The following is a 16,366-nucleotide window of genomic DNA, read 5'->3' as shown; positions in this document are numbered from 1 at the left end:
GTGGGAGGTGGGATAGGAGGGAGGGAAATATAGTCAGTCTTTTACAATATTTCCACTATGGAAATGTTTTGCTTAGCTACACATGTACAACCTATACTGAACTGCTTATCTTCCCAGTAAGGGTGACAAGAGAGGAAAAGAATGAATCTGGAATTCAAAGTTTTAAAATCAAATGTTTAAAAAAAAAAATATATATATATATATACTATTATTTTACATGTAACTGGGAAATAAGATATACAGGCACTAGGGCATAGAGATCCACTGTGCCCTACTGGAAAGCTGGAGGGGGTATGGGAGAAGATATGGGAGAGAGCAGATTGGAGGAGGGGATATCCAGTGGGATTGCTATTTTAGAGTGGTGGGTAGGGGAAAAACAGGGAGAAAATCTAACTCAAAATCTGGCGGAAATGAATGATGTAAACCAGAAGTTAATAAAGCATTTGGAAAAAAAAAAAAGAAGACCTGCTTCTGGAATTAAAATATGAGCTAGGTCAGAAGGGAAGGGACAGTGACAATCATATTTGCTACAGAGGGCTGTTCCTGATGTCAGGTTATGCTGAACCCATACTGAATGAACCACCACTCCTGACACCTCTGCTAAGAAACTGGAAGACAGAGGCAAATCCAGAAAAGTGAACAGGATCTGTCAGTCCTTTAAATATGCAGAAACATTATACCCAATGCCTCTGTAACTTTAAGGCAGAGACCCATAGGCAAATATTTCATATGTGTTTTATAACTCTTCTTAACTTGTTGATCTTTTCATGATTTACTCTGCAAGGCCAGCTTTTAAAAATCCCATGTTTTCTGCATTCTGAAGGAATGTTTTACATTTTAAAAAGTATGGTGTTGATATTTAAAAACAAAACTGCATACGATAATGGACAAATGGAATTGACTTATTAGCTTAAAAAAAAGGGTCCCAAAACAATTAGCATATGACAAATGTGTTAAAAGAACTGAAGCACTACTCAACTGTGAGAAGACACTTGGTCTGTTCTCAAAAGGCTAGCATATTTTAAAAATTTAATTATAAATTCTCATATTTTCATTATATACAGGAAAGGTAAGGCAAACTATTATTTTTACAATAACTCAACAACTGAATAAGCCATTTGGGGAATTAAATTTAAAGCTTGTTTCTGGCTACTGTACTGTCTTCAGAGGTCAGGGAGGGGACCTACTTACATTAGTCCAGTATTTTTCTTTAAATCAATCTGAATACAATGGTAGCAGTTAAACTACAAAATAATTTTAGCTGCTTATATATTTGTGTATTTTACTTTTCTGACTGACAATACCAGCCTCCAGCACAAAACAGAAGAACATTACACTTATGTGTGGTGCTGTTATTTGTTTGATATTATCTAAGTGTATTATTGTACTGCTTTTAGTAATATAGATATTGTATAATTGTATATACATAATGTAGATAACAGGATCAGATTATGTTTCTAATTTAGTTTGCAATTATTAAAACACGTTGCAATATATACCTGTGTTAAGCACCACTCCCCAGTCTATTTTTTCACAACTTTCAAGATCCTTTAGCAATCTCCAGGTACTACAGATGTTAAGCATAAAAACAGAAAACTTACCTCTTTTGAATCATCTATTCGCTCAAAGTAAACAAAGGCAAATCCTCGGGATCGTCCAGTTCGCTGATCATAAACCACATTGACACCACTTAAGGGTCCATAACGGGAAAATACTTCCCGAAGATCTCTCTCTGTTGTATACAAACTCAGACCAAACACTCCCAGACATGTGTTGGGGTCTGGATTAGCCTAACAAAATAAAAACGTTGTTCAAAATGTCACAAGGTACTCTCCAATTAATTATATTTACACCACTCTGCCTACAATGCACTATTCTTCCATAATTTACAACAGTGTCGTACATAGTCATTCATATGAACCTCAAAACCTTATTTCTGAAAATGTAAATTGAACGAGAGGAAGAAAACCTGGCACTGATTGAGATGCCTATATTTAGGGGCATTCCAAGTGCAACATTAAGATTTGTCCATTTCACAGCCCCAATTTGTCTTAAAAAGACATTTATGAGAAGACATTAGCTAGGGAGAACAATCAGCTATTTATAAGTCAAAGATGAATTATCTAGTAGAACTGTACTAAAAATTGGTGGTGGGGTTATATGCATAGGAACATGGGGGGAAAAGAGAAGGAAAGAAGAAATGACAGCTTTCCCCCAGATTTTCCCTAAGTAGTCCAAGTCAGTAGGAATGACAAATTGTTTTCCTATACCAGAAGGACTAATTGGGGGTGGGGGTGGGGGGAGCATGAGCTCCTAGACTGTAGCAGCAAGCACCCCAGCGTCCGCAGGGTGGCTGCCAACACAGGTTCTTGGATCTGCTTTGTTAAAGGAAAGCAACTCAAAAAGGGTTAACAAGCTTAATCAGTCAAATATGTATCGTTTGTATATGTATATGTATATATATTCAAATATGTATAGTTCAGGGGAAAAAGGTCAGCACCTGGAACTTCAGAGTATACAGACAGAATTATCAAGACAGAGAAACCGATCAAGTAGACAGGTTTCCAAACTGTCCAACCATTACATCCAAACCAAACCAACATCTGGGTTTTTCAAAGGAGGGAAACTGTCCAACCATTACATCCAAACCAAACCAACATCTGGGTTTTTCAAAGGGGGGGAGCTCTCAACAACGGCTTCCCAGAGTCTCATCTGATCAAATCACAGAACACTTCTCAAAGTGAGCCCCAAAGCAAAGCCTCACATCAGGGATTATATAGCCTTCTCCTGGGTCAGGGAATGTAACAACCTTCTGGACCCACTGGCCAATCAAAAAGTATCTATTGAAAAACAAGCCTCCCACCCCAGGCTCCAGGTGCACTTTGGCCTAGGGGCAGGGAAGATCTTTAAATTTGCATTTCCATTACAGAGACCCATAGTCTAACCAGAAAGAAAAGAGAAAATTGACAGCTTAGAGGCCCCTCTGGTGGTGAAGTAGAAAACTTTAGCAAATTCTAAGAGGTCTTTGAGTTTAATGAAATTACAATGTTAAGGCAGAAATTTCAATTACCTACTTGAGACCTCTAGTTTTACAATAAGCCACTGGACCAGAAAATCACACACCAAGTTAATAGGAAAGCTGGGGGAAAAGCTCCAGAAATCCCAACTCCTGGTCTAGTGCATTCTCTTTCCAAAATAAACATAGTATTCCTCAGGGACATATCAAAACATGTAGCAATGATCTCCTGGCAGGACAATCACCTCCTCTAGAAAATTTCTAAGTGGCTAATTCAACCTCAGCTTTTGTTCCTCCCTACCTCTCTGGTCTCAGTTTCCTAATCTCTAATAGAGGGAAAACTGACTAGATCATCTCTAAAGTCCCTTTCCACCTCTAATTCCTAAAAATCCCAATTGTCCTACAGAAAAAAACAATATTCTTGAGCCCCCCCTCCCCCAAATCTGAACAACAAAAGTAGGGTGTTAATTTGAATTAAATTATTTTAAAATCACATACTCTGCTGCCTGTATGTCTTCTTCGGTTAGACATGGGAGAATGGCTGCGGCTCCTTCGACGCCGATACTCTGGTGTGTATGACCTACTTCGTGATCGTCTTCTATGAGAATGAGAGTGGGACCTGGATCGAGTGTAGCGTCTGTGAGAATGTCTCCTTGACCTCGACCTTTAAAAGAAATAAGTTTAGTAAGAAAGAGCATAAAGTACCTGCCTCAACAAGACCCTGAAGATTCCTTAAACGCAAAGTACAAAATAAAAACCAAATCTCTGCATTTATTTTGAACTAGAAGTTAGCTTAGAATTGTATTTTTTAATCATTTGTGGAGATAATTTTGTGATATTGATCAAAAGATAATTGAGAAGCATCATTACTTCCAGCCTCGATGATAAAATAGTGCTGACAGGAAAGAATAAACCAATTATTGTAATTTATTTATATATTTTAAGAAAAAAAAAGGAGTATTTGCTAAGTACATGTTTTTGAAATTGCTGTCTCATGACAGAAATGACATGTGCTTTGCACATTGTCTCTTTTATTCAAGAAGCACCATGTGCTGACAGTAAATCCTGAACTAGAGCTTGAGAAATTAGGCAACAATAAAGAATCTTAAGAAAAATGGAAAATTCACCCATAGCAACAGAACTCTACCTTCTATTGGTGCTGATTCTATTCTAACATATCATTATCATCACACTGGTGTGCGAGGACTAAAAGTACATAATTTTTTGTGGACTGACATTCATCTTATTTCAAAGTTGATTTAAATGATATACATTAGAATCATGCAATTTTTAAATTATCTTTTTTGGAGGCTCATTTTCCAAAATGAATTAGATATGGGCTAAGAAATGTATATATAAAGTTTTTCCTTTTGAGCCTAAATTTGAGGTCTACGTTTAGGGAAAAAGGATTTTAAGGAGAAGGTGACTGAACCAAAGATGAGAGAAGAGAAACTTATGTCCCACTACTCTCCAATAGGGATTTATAAACATGTCACCGACTTGTTTCTATTTCTTTGGTTTCCCAGTAATCCTCTCATTTTCCCCTATCTAAATCCTAACTATTCTTTGAAGTCCAGTTCACAGTCCATTTTGTTCCAAATGCCTTCCCTGAGTACATGCTGGGTGCTCTTGATTGGCTCCTTGGAACCTCACAGCATTCACTGGGTTTATGCCTCAGTCTAGGTCCAGGACATATGGCCTTTCTGTGCAGTAACAGTTTTAGATGCTTGATTCTTCTATAAAACCTTCGCATAAGGAAGGGATCATGAGGACAGGGATCACTTTCCATACTACTCCAGAGTAGCAACATGGGCTACATTAAGTGCCTAATGCTTACATAATTTGAACACTTTCCTTCTCTTTGCTTTTTCTTTGCCCTTGTGATCTGCATTGCTTTCTTCTACAAGGAGTGACCAGGTAGTCTAGAAAGAGAAAGCCCAGACCTATGGTATACAGCTTCTGCTCCCTGATTACCCGTGTGGCTTATGTACAAGTTACTTTTAACCCCTCTGAGCCTCACTTTCCTCATCTGTAAAACTAGAGGAGGGGTTGACCAGGTGCTCTGTAAGGTAAGGTACCAAATCTCCTGAAGCTATCCTCTGTATAACAACCAGACTGATATTCCTAAAACACACCATTCCTCTGCTCAAGAAGCTTGAGAACAGTGTGGTTTGTCTTACCTAGAGGATCAATCAAGTCCTTAGACACTTACAAAGTCTTTCACAATCCTGCCTCCCCCCCCTGCCTTTTTTAGAAATTTTATATCCCCGTCCCCAAGCCCTCTATGTTCCAGACAAAATGGTCTTCCTAGCATTCTGTGTAGATTTCATCTGTCTCTGGGCCCTTCCTGAGGCTGCTCTCCACCCACATCCAGGCCTTGAGACTCTCTTGATCCCCAACTCATGAAATCTTCAACTTCCTTAAAGACTCAAAGTCAAGTTCTACCCCTGGCCAGAGGTCTTTTCATAGAGCCCCAGTTGCCAGGGCTCTCTCCCACCAAAAATCCCTTTGTAAATACTGTGTATCTCCTGCTGTCTCCTTTAGAAGAGAACCCTAAGGCTCTGGGCTTGTTTTGTTTCCGATTCCCCCCCAAAAGAGAGACGATTTTGTTTTCATGTCCCCAAGTTCTTGGGACAAAGAAAGCACTTAATAAATATGAAGATCTTCATCAATAGGAAGTAAGAACAGGAAGGTCTCCAGCAGCAGAACTTTTTGTAGTAGGCAACAAAGAAGACACCTATTAATTAATACAAGCATAGTGAATTTTGACTGTGATTGTCAGAAATTAGGAATATAAAAGTTCAAAAAAACATCATGGGATGACTTAAATGAACTAGTGCAAAGTATGCATGACCGTGCACACAATAAAAAGATTACAAACAATGTTGGGGTGAAAACAACAAACAATAAACCAGAGACTGTACCAATGACCAAACTTGTTCCTGAAGAGACAATGGAGCTCTCTCTCCTCAATGAAAGGATGGGGATTATGAATGTGGGGAAATGATGTATTTGGAAATGAAAAAGGAGATGCATAGAAAATGTTTTTTAAAAACAAAATTAAAATGTTCTATTCATTGACATTTTGGAAAAGGAGAAAAATGCAAAGAGGAGCAGAAAGGACAAGTTGAGGATGGACAAATGTACAGAGACAATTCTGTGCTGGAGCCGTCCTAGCAGCACAACGCAAGGGGGAGGGGGCACACTGGACAATAAGCATCAAGACCCCATAAACTTTCACTATGTTCTATCTCCATCTTGTGGCCTTTCAGGATACTGTGGCTAAAACCTGAATTATCAGCAGCATGGTAGAATGGAAAGATTACCAGACGTCAGGAAATGTAGGATAAATTAGCTAAAGAAGCAAGGATAAAATAGATGATTTCTAGAGAGAATGACAGAAGCTGACCCTCACCCTTCAACACAGCTAGAATTCCGTTCCTGTAAAATTTAAAACCCTCCCTTTAACCTGGCTCTTCTACAGCTGGTTATTAAGATATGAGACAAATCAATGCAATTCTATGGTCCTCTGAGAGTGCTGGACTAGAAAGAGGGTCCCATCAAACTAGAAAAGTCTATGATTTTGAGAACACAGAGAGCCCTTACATGTAAGGCTCTGCATTATTACACTTCACTACATCCGGAGAATTTAGAAGTAGCTAATTACATGGTTGCTACATTCAAGAAATTTATAACCAAGATGGATGAACAAAACCACATTAAACAAGAGATGACAGTATGTAACTGATGCGATTATGTGTTAAAGACTAAATGCTACAGGAGTAGAAGATTAGGGGGTTAGACCCTAAAGGATATCCTTAAGATTGATTTCAGCTCTGACATTCTCTAATTTGATAATGCCAATATGATATTCAAGGACAGATTGCTTAATTAAAATGTACAGTTGTGGAAAACATGAGGTCTAGAAAGCTCAGTGACAGTCAGTAAGGGACAAGTTGTCGATTCTTAGCCCGGTGTTCTTTCCTCTAAAGCACACTACCCCCACATGGTTCTGAGAATGTCAGGATAAGCAATGGACTCTGCTAAATGATTGCTAAGATCTCTTCCAAATCTGGACCCCACAATTTCATGACAACTAGGTGTGATAACTGCTAACTTCAGATCCTAGTATCCAGAAAATATCTGTCTTTGAGAGTGAAGGAAGAACAGGAGGGAACAATCACCCAGAGAAGTCAAGGAATAGCATAAATTCTTTCCCTTATTTAGGGACCCCCTGGGCACTACTGAAAATTATTATCTTAGTTAAGGTAACAGGAACTGTATGGAAAAAGTATTCAGCCCTATTTACAGTCTCCCTGTCCACTTTTCATCCTTACTCAAGGATAAAAGATAAAGAAAAAAGGGGAAAAGACACACATCAAACACATACTGATGGGGAAGAGTGGGTTAAACTAACGTCACTGTCTTATCTTCTTCCAATCCCCCACCCACCCTCTTTACCTTGGGTCTTTATCATGAATAATTTCTTACTCTAGAAGTATTCTATCAAGGACTTCTCTGTTGGAAATATTCTTTACCGCAAAATAAAAGGCTTCTTATCTAAACATCTACCACCTGATTTTCAAAGAATTCTAGTTTGTGTTCTTCTATCAAATCTTTAAGGCAAAAGAATGGAATCACTATTACTTGTACAGATAGAGGCAATTTTAGGTAGTTAATTGAAAATAGTTTTAGAATATATATTTTTATGAAAAATTTATTCTCTTTCCACTTCTCTCCTTCAGTAGACATTTCAAATTAATTTCTTGGATGAATCCAAAGTGGGTTCATTCTCTAGATGGCCAAAAATTTAGTTTGCTTATAAGAGATGCAGCTATCCACAAATTGTATCATGTACTTAGCTGGAGAAAGGGAAGAGGGAAGATGAGAGGATAAACATTTCCCTAAGCAACAATATGTCATAAAAGAAAGCCTATCAGAATGAGTTTCCATAAAACTGGGATGTTCTAAATAATTTCTCCCTAACTTTAAAAATTTTTCTTAATAATCATATCTCTTATTCATATTGCCACTTGTGCATATTTCAGATTGCCGGCTAAAAATTTCTGCTATTTCAGGTCCCCATTATGCATTAGTTAATCAAGAACTGCATCATGTTATTTAAAATAAGCAACTTCTAAAAGTGAATGAGCGTCAAATACAAAGTTTTCCTGAGTTTCTTTTCTCCACGTTCAATATATAAAGCATTGCTATCACGAGAATTCAATGGATCTGTCATTTTATTAGGGTCAGTATTTTCTCCATCAATGCCCATCATAACTGAAATGCATGTATTGTCTTCACAGTTCATATTCATGTCCTCCAACAGTCTTTCAGAGAGGACACAATCTATGGCCCTGTGGCTTTTTCCAGGTCTTTTTTCCATTTCACAGGTTCCCCATGCAATACACAGGCAATAAGTTATTATCACCAGCCTCACCGAATGAATAATTCCATCACCTTTTCTCATCATGTCCCTCAGAATGATATTCCTTTTACACTACACCTTTCTAGTGTACAGACTATCACTGGAAAACATCCTACAACTTACTTAAATCCTCTGGAGTTTTTCCATTTGCCTTTGGGTTATCGGAAAAAAATTCTCTTTCTGATACTACCCATAGAGTCAGAGGACTTGGGTTCAAACCCTACCTCTGAGGTTCACTACCTGCCCCACACTATATAAAAGTACTCACCTCTGAAGCCTCTTTTTCCTCATGAGTATAAGGAGGGAGTTGGATTCCAGGACTTCTGGAGTCCCTCACAGTGCTAAATGTATGTCTGGTCTCGTGATCAAACACTACTTCTATTACCATATCACTCCTCTGCTGCAGGGGCTACAGCAGAGCCCCAGGATTTAAAGAGAGAGTGTCCCTATCTCTTTCTAGCAGGAAACCCAAAACCTTCTTAGGAGCCAATCTCACTCCTAACAGACAAGAATTTTGACTTGCTCCATTTCCAACATGGGAAAGTTTTCCCCTTCCCCTTAGAAGACCTGGCGGCCTCTCAAGAACTGAGGGCTCAGATACTGACTTAGGGAGGGGTCCCAATCACCTTAAACCACTCCAACCCAGAACCCAGAGCTCCAGCCACCAGCTTCAGCTACTGTGGCAGATAAGTCACAATGCCCAGCATGTGTCCCTCTACGAAACTGTTCCTTTTCCATCTTATGGCCAAAAATCCTTAATCCTATGTCAGCGTTCAGAGGAGGCTGCAACTTTAGTTTGCTTATAAAACTAAAAGTTTCAAAAGTAGGGGGAAAAAACCTCTCATTTTCGAAAATTAAACACACTCTAATTAGTGTGCTTTTACCCAACCTAGTGCACTTTGTTGTTTTAGCTCTTCCTCGGAGCTTAGACCTGCTTCATTTCTAATACCAGAACAGCGTGCCCCTCAGACAGTCTGGGGACACCTCCCCCCAACCTCCCACTGATGCTGGACTATCAGGATTAGCTCAGCCCCAAATTCAAAACTCCTGAGCTCAAGAGATCAGCCAGCATTAGCTTCCCCAAAAGCAGGGACTACAAACTTGTTCTATCACATCCAGGACAGTTCTCTTTGTAAACAGCAGAAGCTTCCTAGATATTTGGTAAATGAATAAGAGATTTGAAACTGCATAAAATATTTAAGGAGTGCAGGTCAAGCATATTAACGTTGAATAATTCCAAATCAATCTGGCACTACTTTTTAAAGAGATAAAATTACAGATAAACAAATGTCCTTTAAATTACAATCTCATATTAATTAGGCAAGGGTATTATCAAGGCTGTTAATTATATGCCAAGTATACACACTTTAAAAACTCTCAATTTGATAAGATAAACAGTTCTAGGCATCTTCATGCAACTAAATTAGAATTAGTCAAAAAACATTCTTGCCCTGTAAGTACAAAAAAATAAAACCAACAAAAATCAAGTAAAACACCTTGAGTCCAACTCAAGTACACTTACCTGGACTTTGATCTTGATCGAGAGTGGGATTCGGAATGTTTAGAAGCCCTTGATGGACTCCGAGATGCTGACCTGCTCTCCGATTTTACACGAGCAGGACTCCCCGCTGGAGATTTTGACTGAGAGCGAGACTCCTAACAAAGAAGACAGTATTACAAATGGCAGTGGTCATGGAGATGCCTAACTCCTAACATTTAAGTACCGTAATTATATTATATTGATTGCTCCTGAAAGACAAATGGTTAGGCAACACCCTCCAGAAAAAAATTTCAGCTCATTAATAGCCCATTGTTAATACTGCATACTGTCCTCAAATAATTCCCTACTTGAACCAGATCACCAATTCGCTATTAACTAAGCAATCATGCAAATTCATCTACAACTTGATCATACAGACACTGGAACATAAACCATACATTTACTTAACCTAGGACCCATTCATTCTTCCAGATTCTTTTAATTCTACTTCACTCGTGCTTTCTACTTTTCTTCATTCTTCATTGAGTTTTTCCTTTTTCATACTTCGTGTATTCTTCCCCAATTCAAACAATTCATAATAGCCTTAAAAAAAATTCAAGTGCTTCTATCTGACCAATCTTCTGTTCAATTTTTTCCCCCATTCAATTTTAATTTTCTGATCTTTAATACTTTTCATTAGCCTTCTTTTATCTTGATTTATCTTCCACATTCTTGGAAAAAACTCTTCAATTTCTTCACGAACATTAACCTTAATGGAAAAAGAACATTTAGTATATTTAAGCACGTGGGGATTATAAAACTCTGCTGGAGTTCAGAATGTTATCTACCAAATGGAGAAGCCAGCAGGTAAAGTGCAAATAACTATTTTATAAAAACAATTTTTAAGTCTTTAAAATTGTTTAAGAATCTAAATTTTAACATCAGAATTTACTGGATAATTCTAAATGCTTTTACCATACTCAAGTCACCCTCCTCCCCTTTCAGATTTCATCCCTAACCTTTATCTGGAATTTCCCTGAACCTTAAAAGGTGTATATAAGTCAATAACTATAGGCTAATAATTAGAATATGGGACTCATAAATATTAAATAGATTTTTGGTGTGTCCCTGATAGGTTTCTACTACTTCAATATTTCAAGAGACTTAATAACCTGTTAGTAAGCTTTCACTATGCCCAGTCATAAGATTAAACAGCTTTTAAAGCAAAACATCCTGGTCAGAATTGTTTGCATGCGCCCCTCCAGATCCACACATGATAAGAGAGGAGTAGGAGTCCTGCTACTATCACTACTTGCACTGGACCTATCCAAAGCCACACTTTACAAAATACATGCAAAGACTCAAAGAGGTTCAAACTTTCTAACAAAATTCCTGGCTAACCCTAGAAGTCCCCAATTGTCACTGCTCTGAAAAACACTAAATTGGGTTGAGACCAATTTTTAAAGCAAAGCATCATCACAGAGCATGTACCTACCTACCACCACCATTTGTACATGCCTATCTGAGCTCACACACATACATCATAGGATGTATGCAAAGATTCAAAATGGTCCAAAAACTAATTACTGCCTTACACTTCAACTTCTCCTAACTTTATTAAATTAATACACTTAACATACTAAAAACAGTTTATACTGACACAAAATAATTTTTGTTATAGCAAACAAGCAAACTGCAAAAACAAGGGGAAAAGACAAGGAATTTCTAATTCTTTACTGAAAACTCAATTTTGAAAATTGTCAGCGCTAAGTATGTGTGTAGATAAGCAGACAACTTCATAATACTCTTTACTAGCTTTGATTCAGAGTGGACATATTTCAAAAGTATGTATATATCCAAACTTTGCAAAAATAAGTGATTTAAACTGCTCTAGAAGTTTATTTAAAATAATCCTATAGAATGTCCTTTTGTGAAATGCACAATCCTTTTTAAAGGCATATCAGTCTTCTGTTTAGAGGTGATTTTTAAAAATGTTATTCAGAACATATATCTAAAATCAAAGGCATCTGCATCCTCCTGGTTTAATGATTCGGACCCATATACCTACCTCTGAAATGAAGTTCTTATAAAAGAAAAAAAAATGAAGTTAACTTAAATAGTTTTAGCCTTCTTATTCAGAGAGCACATAGTACTTCTCAATTAATATGAGATGGGAAAGGAAGAATTTTATCATTAAATGACAATTTGGTTTTTCTAGTCTATGTTAAGATTTGAAGATGGCTGCTAATCACTCCAATTTAATAAGAATTCTATAGGCACTTGAGGCATGATTTCATGTAAGGAAGGCGATCATCAGTAATATGTCTCTATTATGTGAGTCAAGTATGTCTTCCTTTTATGAAGCTGTCTTTATTTTTCTTTCAAGTTTTTCTTCTGATTTAACTTGAAAATCAGAGGGAAAATCAACTAAAAGTCCATAATAAATTTAGAACAATGTTGTAATCAGAACCCCAAGGTCCTGATTTGAAAGTAATAAATCCATCAGCATCTATTACAATTGCCTAAAGGTAGTTATCACACTCTGAATGAAGAAAATAAAAACCTGAATTTAGGTTTTCTACTTCTACTTCTCTTTTAATTACTTATTACAACAAATCTTCCACCTTGTTTCACATCCCCTACTCTAGTTCTCATAACCATGAAGCAAACATGGGTACAATTTCATTCACCAAAGTGGCAATACAGCAAGCATTTGAAATGGACTATGGAGCCACAGCATGGTGTGAGGGACAGAGGGCTGGCCTATGAGTTGGAAAGAGCTGAGGGATTCAAGTGATGACCAAGAACAGGTAACAGCTTCTCAGTGACTCCTTGGCAATATTCAATGACTATAATTTACAGGTTAATTAGACAATTAGTAGAGGGAGTTTCCACACCAGAATTCCCTATGTGAATGATCTCCCCAACTTCTACCCCCTCAAAACATAATGGCCATACTTTGTAAACACACCTCTTTGGACTGAAGTCTCAAAAGTTGATAAATTAACTATGCTCGTGTAAATAAAAGTGTCTTTGTTTTCTGATATACTTTCTTATAAATCAGATTCCTCAACATAAAATTAGCTTTGTAATGCTATTAGTCTGTCCTATGTTAAGGATATGTTCCAGGTATTAAAAATGTGTGCCTTAAACCATCTTCTGCAGTACTGCTGGTTTGTGCTATATGCCAATGGTTCTCAAAGTGTGGTCTTGAGACCTGTGAAGGTCCCTCTGATAGCTTCAGGGTCTGTGAGGTCAAAACTATTTTTTAGCACAATGCTAAGACATTTTAATTTCTAATAATGGCAAATATCAATAGATATCCAGGGGTGTGCTGGAGTCAGTTCTTATTGGCTGGTTGTTAAACATTCAGTGTGAGCATTTACACCTTGGAAACCAGCAAATTAAGCCTTGATTTATTGTTTTGTTCATTGTCTAGACTTAAGTGGCAGAGAAAATGTTAATAAGTGAGGATTAAATTTAAAAGTGTGTGATGTCTTTGGAAAGTCAGTTCTTAAACATCTATCAGCACAAAACTGGATATAGCCCTCATAAAACAAAAATTCTTTGATGGGAGAGGGGGGCGTTTCTCAATATTTAAGAGTATAAAGGTCTCAATATTAAAGAGTATACATATTTTATTATACATATGTATACATGTATGTGCATATATATGTATGTATAAACAAAACATATTTTATGATCCCAATTTCACACCAACACTGGATCAACAGAAATCTTAAAGAAAACTTGATTAAATTGTTCTGTATTGAACAAATATGTTGCAATACTTGAAGCTAAATATACAGAATTTGAAGTTAAAACAATTTCTGATTATTTCATTCTTACGATTTGTGTGAGGTATTTTTTTCTTTTCCCTTACAGGATAAACAATGCAGTGACTGAATGAACGTGCTTCTGAACCTTAGGCCACTGCCTGTATTCGGTATCTCATCCTAGTCATTTCTATCTTAAACTTGCAGAAGTTATTTACGAACTGGAAAGCTATCCATTTTTTTCCCCACCAGGATTGCTTCACTTAAACCAATGATTTAACCAAACTTAGTGACACAATAAAATGTTTTAAACCCTATTTTTCATATTAAAAGTTCACTAGAAAAAAAGCAATGGTGACTACTCAGCTTTTTATCAGATAATAATTTCACACAGAAATTTATGACAGTTTGGGCAGATATTGTAGTCTGGCAGTTTAAAAAAAATCCTTATCAACTTGTTCAGGCTACTTCATCTTCCTAAACTTCACATCCCAGCACACTCCTTACTCCTGTTCATTTCTTTCTTTCTTTTTCTTTTTTTTGCTTTTGGGAGAGGGGGAAGGCATGGCAATTAGGCTTAACTGACTTGCCCAAGGTCACACTGCTAGTAAGTGTTAAGTGTCTGAGGCTGGATTTGAATTCAGGTCCTCCTGACTCCAGGGCCAGTGCTCTGTTCACTGTGCCACCTAGCCACCCCTACTATGTTATTATGTTCAGTTAAGAAATCACCCTCCTAAACTATACTATTGATTAGAAATGGCCTTCCTAGCTGCTAGGACTCATTAAGTTGTCTTCTCCAACTATTCCAAATGCTTCTTGCAAAAGGCTCTGAGTTTTCCTAGACTGGTCATATGAACACCTTGCCTTCATCTTTCCTATTTCCTACTTGAATTCAGAGCTTTCATGACTGTTCCTCATCCATCCCAGGGCAGACACAGTAACTTTATCATCTAGTTGTCTATACCCTTTCTAACACAAACCATAAACTTCTAGAGAGAACAAAGTCTATGTAATGATTATTTTCATATGGTACCATGGACAATGGTACTTAAATGCTGCTGCAACAAATCTAGAAAAGACACTGCCATAATCAAGCTTATTAAAAAGAAAAAAACAAAACTCATGTGCCAAATGAAACAATATTTTGTCACTCGTCTCCAGAAAAACTTAAGCAATAACAAGGTGCAGTAAGCATTTTTATCTTACACAATATAAGAACTTTTTATAAAACATATTTAAACATTTTCCTTCAAGTACAAATTTGTTACTGTTTAATATAAATAAATGGGTTTAATTTAGTTAATACTAGATTAAGCTGTTCTGAATAATGAAAAGCTGTGAAGTTTTAGGTGCTATTTTCACTAAATATGCATAAACAATTGGACCACAGTAAGCCTTCTATAAAAAACTAGTGATAATCATCATTCTAAACTCAGCCTACAGATGAAAATTCATTTGAATTTGAAATCTTTTTCCTAAGACACCAAGATTCAGAATGTTAATAGTGAATAAAAAACTGAATAAAAAAACTAGAAGGGCCTTCCTACCCCCTGCTTCCAAATTAGACTAGCATTTAAAATATCCAAGGGTAGCAGTTTTTGCTTGCTCTTAAAGAACTACATCCTCAAGAAGTCACTTTAATAAATGCTTGATTGATATTGTCTAATATCAATTAGATAAACACTGAAAATGTTAATTTTTTAATTAACATTAAAAACATTAAAAACGTTTTATTTTTAAACATTAAAAATATGCTTTCCAGCTGAAATAGGTGCCCCCCAAATTAGATGGTCAAGTGAATACTGTCCCTAATTTTTTATCAGGTGTCCAGGGTCAGCAATAAAATTAATTGGAATTCAAATCTACAGGAATGTTACTTATAGGCACAGATATGTACTAAGAAGTTGATTACAAAACCACTTAGGAATGCCAAAAAAATTTCATTGATGATGGTTTTTTTTTAAATGTTCTAATAAGATGCTCCAAATATCTCTCAAAAAACAGAAATACCAGAGACACCTGAAAGATTTTTCCACCCGAAGGTCTCTGACTGCCTTTAACAATCTAAAGAGACAGAACAGCTGAGCTTTCTCCCAGTCCAGAAAAGACAGGATATTTGCCTCTATCCCAATTAATGTTCTTTTAAATCCCTTAGCTTATAAACTGACAAGTTCTTTGCCCCACTTCTAGGATCCCTTATTAAAGGTTCTATTTTGTTTTTTTTTTTAAAACAGGACCTACTAGAAAAGAGTCCCTTCCAAAGAACATTTTCTTTGCCACTCTTCGGATTTAAAAGTGCCATCTTCTTTCCATTCAATTTTTGGAGAAGAATCAGAATATGCTTAACAGTTTTATTTTAATAGAAGATATTCCAAATGACAAATGCATCTTTACTTACTTTATTAAAAAAACAAAACCAAAATTTTTTGAGGGCTGGGTCTAACTCACTCAGAGTGGAAGTACTTGAGTCACTTCACTGCCCAATGTTGGGAACTTAGCTCTGGGCCAGGTCACCCCTTCTCAGGCTGCCCTAGCTTTCCAGATTCCCTATACTGGTGATACTTAATGAGATCAAACAATACTGTACAACTCACTGCAACCTGGAACTCCAGATTTCAAGAAAGCTGGCAGTCTCTGCAGCCCAAGTATCAGGTACTATAATAATG

At 36.8% G+C, this 16,366-nt stretch overlaps 1 protein-coding gene across 4 annotated transcripts in view; it reads right to left on the bottom strand.

Annotated features, from left to right (window-relative positions):
* Positions 1-16,366, bottom strand: part of TRA2A (transformer 2 alpha homolog) — a 29,062-nt gene that overhangs the window by 5,336 nt on the left and 7,360 nt on the right. For all 4 annotated transcript variants that reach the window (XM_069088719.1, XM_069088718.1, XM_069088721.1 and 1 more), the window contains exons 2-4: positions 9,967-10,100; positions 3,515-3,680; positions 1,602-1,790 (exon numbers count right to left, since the gene is read on the bottom strand). In XM_069088719.1, coding sequence (XP_068944820.1) covers positions 1,602-1,790; positions 3,515-3,680; positions 9,967-10,100 — 489 coding nt within the window. The remainder of the gene's footprint in view (positions 1-1,601; positions 1,791-3,514; positions 3,681-9,966; positions 10,101-16,366) is intronic.

The sequence above is a fragment of the Petaurus breviceps genome, unplaced genomic scaffold (assembly GCF_028583685.1).
Source record: "Petaurus breviceps papuanus isolate PSGF00001 unplaced genomic scaffold, PetGlider_PUasm1.0 185, whole genome shotgun sequence".
Lineage (NCBI taxonomy): Eukaryota > Metazoa > Chordata > Mammalia > Diprotodontia > Petauridae > Petaurus > Petaurus breviceps.
Note: the sequence above shows the minus strand (reverse complement) of the source record. Positions and strands in the feature narration are given on the sequence as shown.